This window comes from Medicago sativa, chromosome 8 (assembly GCF_051527215.1).
Source record: "Medicago sativa cultivar Bolivia chromosome 8, Bolivia_mono, whole genome shotgun sequence".
In the NCBI taxonomy this organism is placed as follows: Eukaryota; Viridiplantae; Streptophyta; class Magnoliopsida; order Fabales; family Fabaceae; genus Medicago; species Medicago sativa.
Window position 1 is genome coordinate 69,490,127 of NC_140756.1, and position 21,203 is coordinate 69,511,329.

The 21,203-nt window shown below is 33.8% G+C and overlaps 2 protein-coding genes across 2 annotated transcripts; one reads left to right on the top strand and one right to left on the bottom strand.

Moving 5' to 3' along the window:
* The first annotated feature begins 5,806 nt into the window (after positions 1-5,806).
* Positions 5,807-9,315, top strand: LOC146900976 (putative disease resistance protein At5g66900). Its single transcript, XM_085733790.1, has 5 exons — positions 5,807-6,545; positions 6,814-7,226; positions 7,629-7,990; positions 8,125-8,324; positions 8,408-9,315. The coding sequence occupies exons 1-5, from the start codon at positions 5,951-5,953 to the stop codon at positions 9,211-9,213; spliced, it is 2,376 nt and encodes a 791-aa protein (XP_085589916.1). The 5' UTR covers positions 5,807-5,950; the 3' UTR covers positions 9,214-9,315.
* Positions 9,316-13,584: 4,269 nt separating this feature from the next.
* SNRK2.3 (sucrose nonfermenting 1(SNF1)-related protein kinase 2.3) lies at positions 13,585-18,119 on the bottom strand. The gene is made up of 9 exons (XM_085733791.1): positions 17,744-18,119; positions 16,954-17,028; positions 16,771-16,872; positions 16,608-16,661; positions 16,369-16,461; positions 15,619-15,711; positions 14,621-14,725; positions 14,436-14,534; positions 13,585-14,216 (listed from the first exon to the last, which is right to left on the bottom strand). Exons 1-9 carry the CDS (start codon positions 17,918-17,920, stop codon positions 13,923-13,925), a joined length of 1,092 nt encoding a protein of 363 aa, XP_085589917.1. The 5' UTR covers positions 17,921-18,119; the 3' UTR covers positions 13,585-13,922.
* Positions 18,120-21,203: the final 3,084 nt, after the last annotated feature.

Below are 21,203 nucleotides of genomic sequence, written 5' to 3' on the forward strand. Positions count from 1 at the left end.
TGATTGTGAGAAGCTGGAATATCAGCCCATGTTTCCGTAGTTATCTAGTAGTATATATTTAAAAGTTTCTTGTTAATACTTTGCTACTTTGTTGCTTAAAATAGGTAGGAGAGTTGGTGTGTGTGTATATATATATATATAATTGACCGATGACAAAATATTATCAAGTGTACTAGTGTGTCGACAATTAGTAATATCTATAAAAAGTTCATTTTTACGGGGATTTGTAAAATTTCTACTCAACAATATCAATTGTTTGGGGGGGGGGGGGGGGGGGGGGTGTGTTGCACTAGGCACAAAATTTGTTTGTAGAAACGAAATAAAAGAATGAGATCAACGTAAGGAAAATGATTAAGTCAATTCGATTCCCATCTCTGAATTGTTAGGTAACAAAAAATATTAACACGGTTTGAACTAATTACTAGATTTTAATACATTTGATCAAAATAGTTAGACCAATGTCTTGATCACTAAATCTCTATAAACGGTTACGGCCTCCCTATGTCTCGGTGAAGCTCATAACCCTTGAAGGTTTAAGAACTAAGTTAAGTAACAACTATCATTAGTTTACGTCTATGTCGTAGACCGATTAAAACAAGTTCAACCAACAAAATTTGTTTGTAGAAACGAAATAAAAGAATGAGATCAACGTAAGGAAAATGATTAAGTCAATTCAATTCCCATCTCTAAATTGTTAGGTAACAAAAAATATGAACACGGTTTGAACTAATTACTAGATTTTAATACATTTGATCAAAATAGTTAGACCAATGTCTTGATCACTAAATCTCTGTAAACGGTTACGGCCTCCCTATGTCTCGGTGAAGCTCATAACCCTTGAAGGTTTAAGAACTAAGTTAAGTAACAACTATCATTAGTTTACGTCTATGTCGTAGAGCGATTAAAACAAGTTCAACCAACAAAGTTAGGGTTAGTACTCATTGCGACCTAGACCAATTTATGGACATTCGTAGATGCATAAAAGGCATTAAGAACAATATTAACAAAATATAATAGCAAGTAATCAACTAAAATCCATAGGTTAATTTAAAGTTACACGATCAAACAATTACAAAGAAGATCCTCTACTTAACCCATTCTTCCTACTCTTCTTGTCGAGGCTACCTCCTCTTGAGGTTTCTCTAAAACCCTAGTTTGTATTTCTTCTATTCTCTTTTAATGGATGCTTTCTTATGTTGCTTGCTTCTTGTATTTATTTTTATAGGATTATTCTAACTTAATTTCTAAGCAATCTAATGCTCTATTTGGATCAGCCAGATAAGGTCTAATAGTCCAAATAAGTGAAAACATTTCTATTTGCACTCACTTTCACAACTAGTTGTTGCGACGTGTGGCTCTTAGAACGCGATGCAAGTTGAGCAATGACGAGACTCTTTTGAATTTTTCTAGCCCCTGCGATGCGTCTTAAGGCCACGACATGTGACTCAATAGCACACGGCTCAAGTTAGGCGGTAGCTGATTCTTCTGCTTTTCTTCATTCATTGCCTCCATTTATTCTCACCTATCTGTAACGAATATACTCCAAAAATTAACATTATAAACCTTGTAATAAGCATAGTACGATCGTAGAGTTGTCTGATTTCGGTGATTTTGACGTGTTTCAAGGTATTTTTCACAATTTTGCTCTTTCATGACTTTTAAACTATTCTTTTACCAAAACTCAACCAAAACACACATAAATTACTACTATATCTCTTAAAGTGGACTAAATACTCTATATGATTTATTGTCATCATTGACAATACATTGTTGAATTGTTTTTCTTAGTTAATCCCCTTTGAATTTTATCTTCCATCATTTATTTTTTTGTCAAGTAATCTAGTGGCCGAAGCTAACACATTTTAAATGTGGAGAAGTGGGGTGTTCGGGGTTCGAACCCCGACCTTTGCATGTCTTCCTTCATTTTAATTTTGATTGTTGAGAAATAACATTAAAAATCTATGCGGCAAAGATGCAACATATCTTGTGTAAGATAAACCTAGATCACCGCAATTTGAAATAGCCACTAATTTTGAAGAAATAGTTTGTGAAATATATTTGTTGAGTATAGCAAAGTGAATGGGTTAAAATACAATGAAGGTGCTATTTTCAAATAACAAAGTGAAGTTTGCTAATGAAGAATTGGAGATATTCCTGTTCCAGTAACAAATGATGTAACATTCAAACGTGGTCATATCATAGATTACGAGAACATTGATACCATAAATTGCACATAGTAAAATCTATGTTAATAATAGAAAAGATTTGTGGGATGTGATCTAAGATAAAGATTTGTAGGATGATATTTAGACGCGGAAACTTTTGCTCAGTTGAGTTGACTATGTTATGTGCTTTCACGCTTGTGGGTCTCTTTTTTCTTAATTCTTAAGAAATTCTGCCAAAAAATAAATAGACATTTTAATTTTTCACTAGTAACAATACTAGCCAAGAATTTCCTAGAAGCCCATCATGCCTCCTCACACTAGTTTAGGAGGATTGGGGAAGACCACTTTGGCTACAAAGCTTTGTTGGGATGAACATGCTAAGAGTAAGCCCAACTCCTCTTTGGTTCTGTCATGCATGATAAATATGGGCAAATTTGTTCTTATTATATTATACATGAAATATGGGCTAATTTGTTCTTATACATGAATAATCATGTTTCTATGTCTTAGAATTTGGGTTGAGCATAATTTAGTTCAGCTTCATAGAACTGACTTGTAAGACGAGGGTTGTCTAAACTTTATAAACATTAGACATGTCATATCTCTAGGAAATGTGGGACCATATACACGAGATGAACTGTTGTTCACTTTTATTTATGAGGTACTATAGAGTCCCACAAAGGGTCTACATGAATTTGTTTCCTAAATAGAAAGTTCAGAATTTTTTTTTTTGACCCTGTTCCCAAAAAAATTTCCAAATCTGACCCCCTTTGACAATTATATACAGAAATGACCCCCTTTCTGGTAATTTTTTTTTATTTTGTCGTTTTCCTCATTACCGCAGTTTCAAATTGCGGTAATGAGCCACCTTTCTGACACACATGGCAGGCTCGGCAGAGGGGAGCAGGTTTTGTCTATTTTTTTAAAATTTTTTTATTCATTACCGCAGTTTGGAATTGCGGTAATGAATTTTCATTTATTTTTCGTTTTTTATATTTTTGGCATTATAAAAACAATGTAAAATTCATCCAAATTGACAATCATTTTTTCATACATTTCTACTTCTTTTGCATAGTAAAAATAAACATTAAAATCACAAAACTGCTTAATTTTTTTAAATGACGAAATTTGATTAAAGGTAAAAAAAACAAAGGTCATAAATACTTATAAAAGATTGGTTGAACACATAATACATAACTATATAAACTACCGATTTTGAATGGTCGGACAATTTCTCCTAATATGACCAGGATGCCGACACAACCCACACAGTCTCGGTGTCGGTGTTCTTTCTTCCACCTCATCGTCCATTTCAGTCCTAATGCGAGTACTATTGGGTCGACCTTTCTTTAGTCTTCGCATGTCTGGATTATGACAAAGCTCGGGACCTTCGTATGGGGGTCAATAACTCTTGTCCTGGACTACTTTGAATGCTTTGTTATAGATGGCGTAAACATTCTCGTTTTTGAACACGTCTGGAATTAGGGTTGTGTAGTCATAGTGAAAAGAAGAACACGCAGCTATGACATGAGAACAAGGTAAATGCAAGGCTTGATATTTCCCACAATCACACCACTCCGCTTGTAGGTCAACCTTGAAAGTTCACATTGGCCTTCCCTCCCTGTAGTTGATGGTCTCACGAACAGAGAAGGTATACATCTCACGAACAGAGAAGGTATACATCTCCCGTGCCCAGGGATCCAACACAAGTTGGAACACAACCTCCGTTGGCAAATATGTAAGTTAAATAAATATGTCATTTGTTATTAATTTTTAAATATGATTATCAAGTATATTATTTATAACAATTTAAAAATACTTAGATGGCTAGAACGTGGGAGTAAATTTACCGAAAATCCTCGGCATAATCTCATTTCGACACGTTCAAAAATCGACAAGATGACATATGTTCAGGTATTACACTTTTTTATTTTCGTGAATGCTTTTTCTCAACATTAAAAGACTAACTTTTCTCCTTTTAAACAGTTTTCCTGGAGGCCATATCTCCACTTCCATTACACCAACGAAGAAGAAAGCCAGATATGGTCTGCAAACACATATCTCATCTGTTTTGAGATAGTTGAAAGACATCAGACAGATAGAGTAATGCTTCAATTTGGCTTACCTCAATATCCACCTGCCATACCAGATGATTTGACAAATCTCCACAAGATTTGTTGCAGAAAAAACAAAATAAAAAGCTCGTGGGGAGATAAATTTCAGTATCATGTCCACAAGTGGAACCAACGCCATGAGTTTGCACTAGACGGAGTCCGATATACCCATGAGGTTTATCCCAATCGTCAATACTTTCAATGGTATTGGAACTTTTTTGGAGAACGCCTGTATCTTTCTAGAGAAGCACTATTGGCAAACCCAATGGCACGATGTGGAAGAATTTTAGGAGATATACCGTCAAACTATCCTGCAACACCAGAAACCAATATGTGCCAGATGCAGACATGTGGTCAGATACACATCCACCTAACAGCCTATTCATGACACCTCCGCCCCCTTACTTTGACCAAAGCTTTAACCCATCCACCAACTACAACTACGACCAAACTTATCAACCACCACCACAACCGACAAACCAATTCTTTCAAAACTCCCCAATTCCATATCCAACCTACTCTCAACATAGTCATCATGGAGAAAGCTCCCAAATATCAAACTATTCTTTTGCTGACTTTAATCCATCTCAAAACGCTTTAGAAACCAATTACCCAGACCAATCACAATACACCTCTTTCAACCTACCAACCCCTCCACAAAATGTACACTATCCTCAAACAAACTACGTACCCCAATGGTCACAACCACATACTACCATAGAAAGTCTGGCTGCAGGGTTTAACGAAGATGATTTCGTTAATGGAATTTGGACGAACTCTGTTCCACATGTGCAAAATGAGGTGGATATGGAAACTAATGATGCTGAAATTCAAAATGAGGAGGTGGATGAGGAAGAGGAAGAGGAAGAGGAAGAGGAAGAGCCCGAGGAAGAGGAAGAGCAAGACCAACGACTTGTACGAAGAAAAAAAGATAAATTATGTGCTACAGGAAGTCATAATTTAAATTTAGGTTGGCGTAAATGGTTACCGCGGAGAAAGTAGTTTTTATTTGTAACACAATGAATAATATAATTAGTGTTTTTAAATTTATATTTTTTACAATTATCATTTATATTTATTTATTATTATTTGCATCTAATTTTAAAAAAAATATTGTGCAAAAAATATAAAAAACGAAAAATAAATGAAAATTCATTACCGCAATTCCAAACTGCGGTAACGAATAAAAAAAATTAAAAAAAATAGACAAAACCTGCTCCCCTCTGCCGAGCCTGCCATGTGTGTCAGAAAGGTGGCTCATTACCGCAATTTGAAACTGCGGTAATGAGGAAAACGACAAAATAAAAAAAAAAATACCAGAAAGGGGTCATTTCTGTATATAATTGTCAAAGGGGGTCAGATTTGGAAATTTTTTTGGGAACAGGGTCGAAAAAAAAAAATTCAAAAGTTCACACATTAGTTGACTATGTTTCATGCTTTCACACATACTACTTTCTTTTTTTCTTTCCACTTACGAAATTCTGTCAAAAACAAGTGTATATCTTACTTAATAGAGAAGAAATAGACAATCATTTCCTGGAAGCTACCTTTCTCACAATTAATATTGGTTTTATTAGCTTGAGTTGAGAGGAAGAAAAAACCCAGAGAAATCAAAAGAACACTTTCCAAATCTAGAGAGATAATTGAATTTCAAAGTTTCTTCATCCAGTTATGATAGGAGGGTTGATTGAAGGGGCTGCTCTTGGAGCAGTTTTTCAAGAAGCAGCAAAACCATTCACAAACCAGATATCCAAAGCTTGGAATTTCAAAACCACTCGTGAAAACCTCAAATATCTAGTAGATCTTGTCATGCCAGTTGCCGAAGAAACGAAACTATTAAACGAGAAATCGAATCGTTCAAACGTAGAGATAGATATTCTAATAGATGAACTGAAACAAGGGAGAGAGTTAGTTAACAAATACTCCAATGTCCCCTGGCAGAAGTTTTTTCTTCTATCTATTTACCAAGGAGAACTTCATGCTATGGGAGAGAGAATTTCTAGGTCCATTACCCTTGTTAACGCAATTATCATGGGAAGGGATGTTAAAGAGATATTGTATAGAATGGAAGATATGCAGGGTAGACAATTCAATGCTCCTGTAAAACCTGATTTCACTGTTGGGTTGGATGTGCCTCTGCGTGAGTTGAAGAAATGGGTGCTCAGTAGTGATGTGTCTGTAGACTCTGTACATGTGTTAACTGGCTTGGCTGGATCCGGGAAAACCACTTTGGCGACGTTGCTATGTTGGGATGACAAAGTGATAGGTAACATATATAACTATTTACGCTTCACTTTTATTACTTGTTTCTACGTATCAGTGTAGTGTCTGATCTTTGTATATGTGTTAGTACTTCATAAATACCTTTTAACTAACTCGCCAACTGACTTCATTCATAAGGTTTTAAATCAAAGTTGCAGAAATTGTTGTGGTCGCATCGCGATATTTGATATTATTGAAAATAGCTGATGTAACTTCAATTGTTGTCGTGAAGACTTTGATATTTAAGAATCTTGTTTGTTTGTTTGGACTAGGAAAATTTGGGGAAAATATATTGTTCATTCCTGTGGCAAAAAATCCAGATTTGAAGAACATCGTGCAAACATTGTTTAAACATTGTGGACATAAAAAGCCTTACCTTGTAGACCATGATGATGCGGTTAAGAACTTGAGATGTTTGCTCAACAAAATTGGGGGAAGTTGTCCATTGATGTTGGTTCTAGATAATGTTTTCCAAGACTCAGAATCCTTTGTTAATGCCTTCAAGGTTCAACTTCCATATTATAAAATTCTGATAACTTCTAGAGTTAAGTTTCCACGGTTTAGAACTTCATTATTCTTAAAGCCACTTAGAGATGAAGATGCAGTTATCGTTTTCCGTCACTTTGCACTACCAAATGATGGAACCATAGGATCTTACGTTCCTGATGAAGATGATGTACAGCAGGTTTGTTATATTCATCCTAGTAATAGTCAATATCTTAACAAAGCCGGCTTGGAACCTTGGAGTGTGCTCCTCTCAAGGTCTCAGGTTTTGATTCTCCCTAGTGCCAATTTTGGTGGACTAGTCTGGCTTCTTCAAAAAGTATATATAGTCATAGTCTTAACATTTTTTGTCAAATTTTATAACCAGAGTTACACCCTCTTTTGTATTTCATCATTAATAATAAGTAATTTTCATGGTTTGTTATATTTGTCCCATCAGATTTTGTCAAATTCATCTTGTGTGTATATAATTGTTTTCTCAAATATATAATAAAAGAAAGTGTTGGTGGTTACTAAATTGTAGCAAGACGTCAATATGATCAAGTCCTCGTAGCTAACCTAATTTGCTTGCACTCATTTGCAGATAGCAAAGGGTTGCTGGGGTTCTCCACTGGCACTTGAATCGATTGGTGGATCACTCAATGGGCAACATATTGAGGCGTGGAAAGAAATGGTGAACATGTTGTCAAAAGGTGGTTCTATTGTCGATTCTAATGATGAGTTGCGTGATCGCTTGCAAAAAGTTTTGGAGAATGCATTGCAAGATAATCACATCATCAAGGAGTGCTTCATGGACCTTGGATTATTTTTTGAAGACAAAAAAATACCTGTGGCTGCTCTCATTGACATGTGGACAGAACTGTATGACCTAGACGACGACATAAAAGGAATGAACATTGTTCATAAGCTAACCAACCGGCATTTGGTTAAGCTTGTAGTTTCAAGGTACATTAACTAACTATTTATTTTCATTTTATAACAATCATGCCGATCAAGAAACAGAAAACGTTAATCTAGAGAATATATTTTAGGGCTATGTATAGTTATATCTCTGCATATAACATTTGATCATTAACCAGGGAAGTGACAACTCACGTTGACCATTACTACAACCACCATTTCCTTACTCAACATGACCTTCTTAAGGAGATCGCTGTTCATCAAGCTAGACAGGAACCATTTGAACTAAGAAAAAGGTTGATTTTCGACGTCAATGAAAATAGTTGGGACCAACAGAACCAACAAAATGCCATTGCCCGCACATTGTCAATATACTCTGGTTAGTTAACCTCTCCTCTCTAAAATGCATACACATATATATTATTTTCACTCTTGACACCAAATGAAATGTTGTTTTTGCAGACAAAATGGTGACTCCAGATTGGAGCAATGTTGAACAAGTTGAGGTTCTGATCTTGAATCTCCTTACTGATAAGTACACCTTACCAGAGTGCCTAAAGAGAATGACAAAACTAAAAGTCTTGATAATTACCAATTATAAAGGTTTCCAATGTGCTGAGTTAGACAATTTTGAGATACTTGGCTGTCTACCCAACCTTAGACGAATCAGGTTGCAACAGGTTTCAGTTCCTTCCCTTTGCAAATTGGTTAATCTGCGAAAATTGTCCCTTTACTTTTGCGAAACGAAACAAGTTTTTCAAAGTAACACTGTTTCAATTTCGGACATACTACCAAATCTAGAAGAATTATGTGTTGACTATTGCAAAGATTTAGTGGCACTTCCTTCCGGACTCTGTGATATTATTTCCCTTAAGAAGCTCAGTATCACAAGGTGCATAAATTTTCTTTCGTTGCCACAAGAAATTGGAAACCTCGAGAATTTGAAAGTATTGAGACTTAGTTCCTGTGCTGAGTTGGGAGAGATACCAGCTTCAATTGAAAAGCTTCTTAAACTGCATTTTCTTGATATATCAGGTTGTGCAAGCCTTCCCAATTTACCAGAAGAAATCGGAAACTTGCATAATCTAAAAGAGCTTCACATGACTGGTTTCTCATTAGACACATTGCCAGGGTCAGTCACAAAACTCGAGAATTTAAAGCATTTAATATGTGACCAAGAGACTGCTGTATGCTGGGAACATTTCAAGCCTAGCCTTCCCAATCTGAAAATAGAAGAGGCTGCAGTTAACTTATTCATTATTGTATGATGCTATATATTATTTCATTTGTTTGCTGTCATGGTAATATCTGTATTGAACTCAATGATTTCAATTTCCATTTGTATATATCCTTGTGCATGATTGTATCAATAACGTCCATGATATCTGAGTATGCTAATGTAATGATATTTTAGAATTTCCTTCTGATATCTGTAAAATTACCACCTTGAAGAAACTTGGCATCACCAACTTCACAAGCTTTCTACACTGCCACAAGAAATTGGAAATCTAGAGAATTTGATAGAGTCAAGGCGTAGTTCATGTTTTAATTTGGTAGAGATGCCAAAATCAATTGGAAGAATCTATATGTTGTGATGTATCGAACTTCTGAACATCGCATAATTACCTGAAGACATTGGTGATTTTCCTAGTCTTGAAAAAATTTGTGTTGGGTTGCTTAAGGTTAAGTGAAGTTCCACATTCTGTCGAATTGTAGATTATTAAACCACACGCGCGAGCGCGCATGCATGCGCAGACACCCACACACACACGATTTTAAGTGAACAAAAAAGCCTGATTCTATACTCTTTCCCTGAACTTTGTTGTTTGGCAAATAGTATTTACAACTTCCATCTTATTCTTACTAATAGCTTCAGTGAATTTATAGAGGAATGGAATAGAAGAGGGACAGCTATTCCTCACATGATAGAGAAAGTGTCTAAAACATGCATACACTAACTACGGAAGTGTCTAATAAAAATTTACTGTTTACATGGAATATGATTTCACCTAATGCAAATTTAACCGACCAAGTAGCAACAACAATGCTAGTGTAAATGTAAATATAATATATTAAGCAAGTATTCACCAGGATGTGAGTAAAGTATAACAATCATTTTCTTCCCTAAACCAGAAACCATTTCAGCATGTAAGAAAACATCCAACCCCACTTCTACAAAGGCGATACTCGTAAATATGTAGACGTATGAGCCTCCAAGAAGCACGCACGCACACATAAAAATTAACATGCACTTCTTTTTATTATTCATACTACAATCTACAGAAAATGCAGGCACCACATATTCCTCTATAAGGCCCAATAATAAGAATGCTCTCCATGTACACGGCCAAAGACATTGGTGATTTTCCTAAAAAGGGCAACCCGGTGCACTGAAGCTCCCGCATATGCAGGGTCCGGGAAGGGGTCCCACCATTTGGTGTATTGTACGCAGCCTTACCCTGTTTTTACACAAGAGGCTGTTTCCAGGACTTGAACCCGTGACCTTACGGTCACATGAAATCAACTTTACCAGTTGATTTTCCTAGTCTTGAAAAAATTTATGTGTTGGGTTGCTGAAGGTTAAGCGAAGTTCCACATTCTGTCATGAATTGTGGATTTGGCCGTGTACATGACAGAGAATTACCATGCCTCTAAATTCACTGAAGTTGGATGCTTTGCTCCATTAATAGATGTACCTCTTCTACTCGATTCCTCTAAATTCACTGAAGTTATTATTACGAATAAGATGGAAGTTGTAAATATTATTTGCCAAACCACAAAGTTTAGGCAAAGAGTATAGAATCAGACTTTTTTGTTCACCTAAACTAAAACCATGTTAGATTGTTTATAATATTTGGTTGGTTGTGTGTCTGTAAGGTTCAATTAAGTTGTTCACAAAAAGTTATAATGTTTGATTTTTTTTTTTTTGAACAAAAGTTATAATGTTTGATTGTTTACATCTAGTCTTGAAAAAATTTATGTGTTGGGTTGCTGAAGGTTAAGCGAAGTTCCACATTCTGTCATGAATTGTGGATTATTAAAGCATGTAATGTATGTTATCTGTAATGATGAAGTGACTGCTTTGTGTGAAAATTTATCTAGCTTTTCTAATATATGGAGACGTTTAGCCTGGGTAAGGCAACTTGTTTCCCACCATGGGAAACTTTGCTTTTTACCTACAGCTGACAGTCATGACCTGTTGTAATAATAAAAAATAATAATTAATTAAAACATATTAAAATGCCAATAATCCCAATCCAATTGCATTCCTGAGAACAAATTACTCCTCTGTTGCCATAATCCCAATCCAATTGCACACTATTGAAACAAAAAATTAAAAGAAAACGGTTCTAATGAAAGCGATATATTTAACGGTTCAATGTTTGCATCCTTCTTATCTCCTCTTCTCTGCTTCTTCCTCCACCATATTTCACTCATCAGAATTTGGATCCGGCGGTTGTTGTTTCAGGCACAATAAAATTGGGATTCTGATTTTTTTGACACAAATTGATTCTGATACAAAAAGAATAGTGAAATCAAAAGGGAGAAAAATAGAGAAATGCTTATGGGTACCTTTGTTATTTCTCAGTGAGTGTTGATGTTTCTCAACAGGACATTGCTTAATTTTTTTCAGCATGCAGAAAATTGTTGAATCAGAAATTTTAATGGTGGACTATTTTTAACATTCTTAAATACAAATTGAAGTTGGCTTTCAATATTTACAGATTTGGGTTCAATATTTTGGATCTTTAAATCAGCTTCTGCATCTTCTTTGCATCTTCTTTACCAAACTTCTTCACCGTTTTGGTTCTTGATGCAGAGTTATTTTCTTCTTCATCATTTTGAGTTTTAAATCAGGTTTGTTTTGTGAATGGAGAACAAGAGGAAGAGGAGGAAGCTGGTTTTCCTGAGATGATGAATTATAATGAATTGGTGGGGTCGGTTTTTTTTTACACAATAACCATCAAAAAGTTGCAACAATTACCAAGTAAAAGATCTCAGCCATCTAAATAAAAAACTATTAAATCTACGGTCCAGGTTAAACTTTCCCATGATGGGAAAGAACTTTCCTTTCCCATACTAAACCTCACCCCAAAACAGATGTTAGCTTGAAGTGGCTTCCTACAGTTGGACATGGACCCGTGTATTAATTTAGTGAAAATGTTGTTTGGAGGACTTGTGTGGAATTGGACCCGGATTTGGCGTTGTAACAAATCCACGCAGTTACTCACAGTTTTCAATCTCGACCGTTCATTTGAGATCGAACGGTTAAGATTGAAAACTGTGTCCTTTAATTAAAATGATCATGACCGTATAATTTTGATTGGATGGCTTACATGCTTTACAACATCCTGTTGTAACAGCAGGAAATATGCTTCCTTCATGTGTTTTACCTTTTTTTTGACTAAATGTGTTTTACCTTTTATCATCATGTCTTTTCAACTTTTTTATCATTATAAATAAGCAGGGAAGGAACTAGATGTAAACAATCAAACATTATAACTTTTGTTCAAAAAAAAAAAAAATCAAACATTATAACTTTTTGTGAACAACTTAATTGAACCTTACAGACACACAACCAACCAAATATTATAAACAATCTAACATGGTTTTAGTTTAGGTGAACAAAAAAGTCTGATTCTACTCTTTGCCTAAACTTTGTGGTTTGGCAAATAATATTTACAACTTCCATCTTATTCGTAATAATAACTTCAGTGAATTTAGAGGAATCGAGTAGAAGAGGTACATCTATTAATGGAGCAAAGCATCAAAAAAGTATACTAGATCAAAATATGCTTCATCACCTATGAAGCCCGGATACTCCAAAATGGTGCCGTACCCGTGTCGGATACGTATCGGATACCGATACTCCGCGGATACTCCGGATACCGTATCCCAGAAGTATCGGAATTAATTATTTTAATTTAAAATATATATTTTATCGGATACTTAAAAGATACTCGACGGATACACACAGATACTTATAAGATACTTCACACAGACGTATCCAAAAAAAAAATGAAGTGTATAAAAATGAGATTGTGTTGTGAAAATTTAAGATACGAATCACTATAATTACTTTTCAATTAACAAATTAAATATTATGATTTTGGTGGATGAAAGTAACGAGGGAGGGGAGATTTAATCAATCAACATTAAACAAACTTTGTTTTGAGTTCTTTTATTGATACATTTGTTGATATCCTAACATATAAATGAAAATAGAATATGATTTATACAAAAACTTTACATTTTTTATTTTGATCATATGTATTTTTTTTTTTTTTTGTAAATTGTAACTTTTATGATTATATAGTATGAGTAATCAATGTTTTTTTTTAAGTATTTTACACGCATATAAATTTTAATATAAATATTTTGTTAACGTATCTTAGCCGTATCGTATCCTAAATTTTAAAAATTTCGCGTATTCGCGTACCCGTATCGCACTATGTATCCGGGCTTCATAATTCATCACACATGAAAGAAAAAGTGCCTAAAACATGCATACACGAACTAAGGAAGTATCTAATAAAAATCAACCGTTTACATGGAGTTGATGCATATAATATAAGTATCGACATGAAATATGATTTCACCTAATGCAGTTTTAACTGGACAAGCAACAACAACAAAACTAGTGTAAATGTAAATATAATATATTAAGCAAGTATTCACCAGGAAGTGAGTAAAGTATAACAATCATTTCATCCCTAAACCAGTAGCAACCATTTTAGTATGTAAGAAAACATCCAACCTCGCTTCTAGAAAGGTGATACTCGTAAATCATGTGGACGTAGGAACCTCCAAGAAGCACGCACACATAAAAATTAACATGTACTTCTTTGTTGTTCATACTATAATCTACAGAAAATGCATGCACCACACATTTCTCTTGAGGCTGAAAATTCTATATAGCCCAATATTAAGAATGCTCTCCTTTTAACATGTATTTCAAGTACTGGTAATGATCAAATTAGTACATAGCATACACTATCTCCCCACTGCTATCTATATCAAGCTCGGATTCATATTCCAAGTCATCAAATTCATCGTCCATATCAATGTTATCTGCCATAAACTGGTCTAAAGAACAGGTTCCAGCTGCTGGTATAGTAGCTTCTGAAATTATCTGCATGATTGTATCAATGCTCTGCATGGGTTGTTCAGGCTCTTCAAATTGGTTACCCATTATCTTCTCATCCATCAGGTCCATGGGAAGATTCTTCAGAAACCATTTATGTTTCCAGATTTCAGGCATGGTAATTCTCTGTCATGTACACGGCCAGAGGCATAAGATTGACATAGAATTACTAGCAAGATTACAAATTAAATCTATATATTGCAGTCAATAGGGCATAGGCTTAAGTCACAATATGTATTCAACATTATGCCTATAATATGTTCCTGTGCTATGAATTATGATAGACATACAGTAGTCTCAAATTTATGCATGCAAAATTAGGTTATTTATTTGAAATAGAATTACCTCTGCAGGGTCAAAAACAAAGATCCTTGAGATAAGGTGGCGACACTCTGGAGTTATCTGAACATTGTCTGGAATGGAATACTGGACACTGAGTACTCTCTGCAAGGAAGCAACCACAAGTGCTCTATCAATCAGACACTACTCGTTAAGAAAATGAATATTATCTTCAGACAGATCTGACGTACCTGTATTGTCTTCCGGAAATCTTTTGGCTCGTTAGGATCTTCAAAGGGATACGATCCCACTAGCATCACATATAAGGTTACCCCACAAGACCAAACATCTGCAATCTGATATTAAATGCAAGATAACACAAACATTTTTAGTAGAACAAGAACCCTACATTTAAAAAAAAAAAAAAAAAACTCATAATTTTATTTTGATCTACCCAGAAGATACTACTACCAGAATAAGAACCTTTAGTAGCTTTTCAAGCTATGAAGCACGGACACTCCTTGATGGGTGTGTCCAGGTGTCTGAGTTGGTGTCGTGTTTGTGTCTGTGTCAAAGTCCATGCTTCATAGTTTTCAAGCACAAAATGATTAGGATGAAACTTACTTCCCATTCCCTTAATTAAGACTCCATCCATCCCAAAATATAAGCATTCATTTTACTAAAAATTTGTCCCTAAATATAAGCCTCTTTTCAAATTACTAGATACATTTATTGCTTCTTTTTCAAGTAAACCCCTAATTAATACCACTAAGTGCTTTGGTGTGGAAAAGTCAAAATTTACTACACATATTTACAAAGGGCATTTTAGGTACATTCATACATAAAATAGACACTACCAACTTGTCTTAATAAGAGTGAAAAATGCAATAGGTGCTTATATTAAGGGACGGAGGGAGTAATTAATATTAATTAATAATATACGACAATACTGTAAACAGTCAATAAAGTAAAGATTTTTCAACTAGTGCCAAAAGACCTGAATTACATGGAGATGAAAACTAGAACAGAAACATGATCTTGTTTCGACTGCAGACCAAAATGATCATTGGATTAGGGTGAAAACAGTCTGGCTATCAAAATATCATGGTTTTAGTTATATAGAGCAAATCAAGAACTCACAAGCATACAAACTATGACAAGTTATTGACAAAAGAGTTCTTCATCTAATCAAATTTGACAGTAATAGTCCTACTGAAAAAGAATAATACCATGAGGTTAAACACTCTACCTTTCCATCATACTCTTGTCTCAGTAATACTTCTGGAGCAATATATGCCGGAGTTCCCACAGTTGACTTCGGTTGTGAATGAAGCACTGAAGACTGAAAATAACACCAGCAATCAGATTGCAAGATTTTTTTGAGAAGTATATAACTCAGATTGCAACATATAGCAATAAGATATATAACTTAATTAAAATAATTTGAGTTTGAAGAGAAGAAAATCGAAAAAAATTGTTAAAAGGGTGACATTAAAATTCAAGTAAATCATAGGTGTTTAGATTTGTTTGTTTTGGGAAAATATTTTTTCGAGCTTCCTGAAAAGGTTTTAAAAGAGACACGCGATTATTTCCACAAAACTAAGCTGAACCAAACAACCATTCAAGTGTTCATCAAAATTCAAAAGTTATTTTGCCTCCTCTCAAGTGGGTTATCACCCCATTCATCAGTTGGTAATAGATGGATCATTAGTTTTTTAATGAAAACTATATATGACAACCTTACATGCATAAAGCTTTTGACAAGCTAAATTCTAGCACATGAGGATGCAAAATGAAGCAGAAACTACTGAAAATACAATTTAGTAACTTAAGGAGCTAGCTACTTAATTCGATCGTTATTAGAGTCCACATAGGAAGAACAAAAGCAACAAAACACTCAGATGCAGGAAATAGTTGGAGGTAAACATTACTAAACCAAACACATCCTAGTAAAATGTTTAAGCACAGAACTCAAACCATGTAGTACTAGTGAGATTACCTTGGAGTAACCAAAATCACATATCTTCAAACGAGGAGTTGGGCTTCCATCCAACAAAGTATTTTCCAACTTCAGGTCCCGGTGACATACTTGCTTCATGAAGAGACACATTACACATAAGATAAGACTGATGCATCAGGCATAATATTCAGAAAATTAATTCATTACCTACACTACATTCCGGTATAGGCTAAACATGATTTACATCAGACAGTGGAGAACAGAAAAAGTTTAATTACCATTGCATGGCAGTAGCTGACCCCAGATATGAGTTGTTGAAAGAAGAAACGAGCCTGCATCATATCAATAAATTACCATGATCTACAGAGAACATATTACAAGTACAAATTCACGCTCTATGAAATAACAAGTGCCGCAAAAGTAAGAAAATTAAATGAGAACCTCGTCCTCAGAAAAATGGCCAGCATTACTGATTCGCTCAAAAAGTTCTCCTCCAGATGCATACTCCATTACAATAGCAAGATGAGTAGGTGTTAAAATGACCTGAGTAAAATTTTACAGAGCATTACACATAAATGTGATTACCCTTCTTCTGCCTATAGAAATATAAAAATGCATACTAACCTCCTTAAACCTAACAATGTTAGGATGTCTCAGAGACCTGTGATTAATAATTTCTCTCTTCACATTTTCATCAATCTGCAAAACACAATAACATTATAGAAAAATACTAGATTAGTCCATCAGTCATAACATAAAGTTAATAAATTACAACAAAAATTGCATAATACTAGTTTCATCTTAATGATCCTAGTGATTCTCAACAATTTTAAATGTTCCAAAATTCAACTCTAAAACACTAAACAAAAAATACACCTAAACCAGGCTATTTTTCCCCCCAACTGAAATGAGCAAATTTACAAAACTGCAAAGGACGAATTGTTCGAAAGAACCCGACTTCAGTTCGTAAATACAACAATTATTAGTCAGTTTTTATTTCCAAACCGAACTCCGGCTTACCAGGGTCCATTTCCTCTCGAAACCAAAGACTTAACACACACAAAAATCCATTATTTACAAAATCAAAAGCAATATATACATAAATTAAATATCTTAATTTAATGAAATATCAACCCTCATAAACATAAATAAACTAATAAAAAGAAAAATTAATTTTTTTTGCATATAAAAAATAAATTAAAAATAGTAATTCATAATTAGGTAAAACTTAAAACAGAAATGGAAACAGAAAACATGATATAAATAGCATTCCACGTCACGTAACTAACAACCTAAAAACTCACCCAACGAACAATTAAAGCAAAAACGATGATCATGTGATACTAACTAAAAAAACGTGAAAAAGATAAAAATTTCCAAAACAAGACCCAAAAAAATAAAAATTAATTAAAACCTTATCACCACGTTCGATATATTTAACAGCAACAAGCTCTTTGGTTTGTTTATCTTGCATCAACCTAGCAATACCGAAATTTCCGGACCCGATATCACGAACCAGATCGTACCGATCACTGTCGTGCATGATCGGTAAATCCATACCCGGTCCGACCGTCATCGCAGCTCGATCCATCAAGAAAAAAACCGAACCGGGAAAAAGAACGAGAAAGAAAGGGTTTTGTGATTTGAGTTGAGTTATGGGTGAGAAAACGGCATCGTTTAAGAGAATAGAAGACTTTTTTATTTTAGAGAAAGAGAAATGGTGGTTTGGTTTAGATAAAATATATTTGGATGGATTGGGTTGGAACGAAAGGTAAGCAACTGGAAGAAGTGGAGAAGAAAACGGCGCCGTTTTGGTTTTATGACGTTTTTTTTGCTGTTTGTTTTCTTTCTATTTTTCTTGATTTTTTTCTTCTTCTTTGCTTGGTTTTTTTTTAATGGTGAAATTTTATTTGAAGTGTGAAATAGATTGGAAAAAGATGAATTATTTGTTTAAGATTGGTTTAGTTTTTGGTAGTAAGGGATTAGGCTTGAGTTAGAATTCTCCTCTTGATGCAAAAATTTAGATTAAGGTTTTGTTTAAAAAAAAAGTTGTAGAAATCTGATAGTGGATAAATTAGTTGATTAAATTTATAAACTTTAATCAAATTAGTTGTTGTAGTAACTTATATTCTTTTTTCAAGTAAATGTAGAGCAAAAGGACATTAAGTTTGCCTACTTTTTTTTTTTTTTTGGTACGTAAGTTTGCCTACTTTTAAATTTTGATGATTTGCATAACTTCATTTTTATTTCTCTATTAATGATATTTGTCTCTACTCCAAAAAAAAATGATCTTTGTCTCATTAAATAATTCATAGAAATATTAACTTAGGAAATATATGTGATCTGCTTTTTAAAAATCGTATTTTTTAATACAAATTTTTTATTTTTTGCTTCTTTGACAAACAATTCTTAGCATGAGTCATAATTTATTTTAATTATTTATCCATTTTTAAAATAAAGTAAATTCATCAAATATCATAAATTAGTAAAGGTATTCTTAAAGAAAATATCTATTAATAAAGGTAATCAATTGTTCATTTTGGAGAATAATTTTGTTTCACTTTACTTATCACTATCAAGTTTCAATGCAACATTAATTATTGATTTATTAATAATACCCTTACTTATTTATTATAGAGAGAGAGAGAGAAATAATAGAATGAAATAATAAATGAGTAAGGGTATTATAAAAAAACATAAAGAATTTCATCAAAAATGACAACATTTATTTGATTCTAATACGTGTAATTTCTTCAAAATGAACAAATATTGTGAAACGGATGGAGTATTATAAAACATCTAATAACATTTAAATGAGATAGTTTAAGTCTCTTTCAACTTAGCACGTGATTCAAACACAGACACAAAATGTTGTAGTGTTAAAACTATTGAAAATGAGTTTTGTACTAGCTCTTTGTTATGTCATTGGAAAGGAAAAAAAATCTCATTTAGTTCGAGTGTGTAGTGACCTATGAAGCCCGGATACTCCAAAATGGTGTCGTACCCGTGTCGGATACGTATCGGATACCGATACTCCGCGGATACTCCGGATACCGTATCCCAGAAGTATCAGAATTAATTATTTTAATTTAAAATATATATTTTATCGGATACTTAAAAGATACTCGACGGATACACACAGATACTTATAAGATACTTCACACAGATGTATCCAAAAAAAATGAATATTATAATTACTTTAAGATACGAATATTATGATTTAAGATACGAATATCCAAAAAATGAATATTATAAAAATGAGATTGTGTTGTGAAAATTTAAGATACGAATCACTGTAATTATAAGATACGAATATTATGATTTAAGATACGAATATCCAAAAAATGAATATTATAAAAATGAGATTGTGTTGTGAAAATTTAATATACGAATCACTATAATTACTTTTCAATTAACAAATTAAATATTATGATTTTGGTGGATGAAAGTAACGAGAGAGGGGAGATTTAATCAATCAACATTAAACAAACTTTGTTTTGAGTTCTTTTATTGATACATTTGTTGATATCCTAACATATGAATGAAAATAGAATATGATTTATACAAAAACTTTACATTTTTTATTTTGATCATAAGTATTTTTTTTTTTTTTGTAAATTGTAACTTTTATGATTATATAGTATGAGTAATCAATGTTTTTTTTAAGTATTTTACACGCATATAAATTTTAATATAAATATTTTGTTAACGTATCTTAACCGTATCGTATCCTAAATTTTAAAAATTTCGCGTATTTGCGTACCCGTATCGTATCGTATCCGTATCACACTACGTATCCGGGCTTCATAGGTAGTGACTCTAATTTCTAAGAGTAAATAGTTGGTCAATACCCAAAAAGATATTTGTAGGGAATGATATGTACTTTGTCACTGTTGAAAATTACTCCCTCCGGTCACTATTATAAGCAAAAAAACTACTTTTTAGGTTCATTGAATAAATGATGTATGTGGTCTATATTAATGACCACATACATCACTCATTCAATGAACCTAAAAAGTAGTTTTTTGCTTATAATAGTGGCCGGATGAAGTAAGTACAAGTATTAATTAGTTTTTGGTTACTTTTAAGAAAATGGTGGATTAATTAGATTGGGGAATGGGTTGGGTGTGTGTTACTGTCAAGGTACGGCAACAACAACCAACCAATTAAAGGGATTTTTGGCTTCTAATGGATTAGAGAGAAGAAAAAGGGGCTTTTGAGCTGGGAAAGATAAGAGGACGGTCTCGTGGTCAACGTGTTAGAAAATGAGAAAATTGATAATGATTTAGTGCCACGCACACGCTTGAGTAATATCTACAACTAATGTAAAATAAAAAACCGGTGTAGACCAACAATTATAATTAATTTCCGTTAATTCAAATGAAAATTCGGAAATTAGCATGACATGAAACTATCCTAACTAAACTATGAACAACTTTATTAATTTGTCTTCTAATAAACTTAACTTTAGAGAGGTTGCTAAATCGAAAGAAAGTAGGTGTCGATAATCATTAATAATTGACACAATTCGAGACATCGAGTGTACGACCATAGGTAATGTCTACCACTACCTTTCAATCCATCTCAAAATCTGCATTGGTCAACTGAAGGTCATGTATCCACTCAAGAGCAAACAACGGTTTGAGCCCCTCTCCCAAGTAAACATAAAGTAATGGTGATGGTCACTCTATTTTAACCAACACAAATGACCCTCATCATCCCAAATACACACACCAAGGTCAACTTTGTTCAACACATGAAAGAAGTAAGCATCCACGTTACATTTATAGCGAATCACACTTGGTTTGCATCATGCAACTGTCTCAGTGTGATGAGTCTGATGAGGGACAGGGTCCTGAAAAGTTGGGCATTGA

What these genes read in the sequence shown, in the direction of transcription:
- LOC146900976 (XM_085733790.1), top strand. Translation starts at nt 5,951, where the DNA reads ATGATAGGAGGGTTGATTGAAGGGGCTGCTCTTGGAGCAGTTTTTCAA. An exon ending in ATGAAGATGATGTACAGCAG is followed by an intron (nt 7,227 to 7,628) that starts GTTTGTTATATT and finishes ACTCATTTGCAG; the next exon opens with ATAGCAAAGGGTTGCTGGGG. An exon ending in GTTAAGCTTGTAGTTTCAAG is followed by an intron (nt 7,991 to 8,124) that starts GTACATTAACTA and finishes ATCATTAACCAG; the next exon opens with GGAAGTGACAACTCACGTTG.
- SNRK2.3 (XM_085733791.1), bottom strand. Translation starts at nt 17,920, where the DNA reads ATGGATCGAGCTGCGATGACGGTCGGACCGGGTATGGATTTACCGATC. An exon ending in ACATTGTTAGGTTTAAGGAG is followed by an intron (nt 16,873 to 16,953) that starts GTTAGTATGCAT and finishes AATTTTACTCAG; the next exon opens with GTCATTTTAACACCTACTCA. An exon ending in TCAGCTACTGCCATGCAATG is followed by an intron (nt 16,462 to 16,607) that starts GTAATTAAACTT and finishes CTCTTCATGAAG; the next exon opens with CAAGTATGTCACCGGGACCT.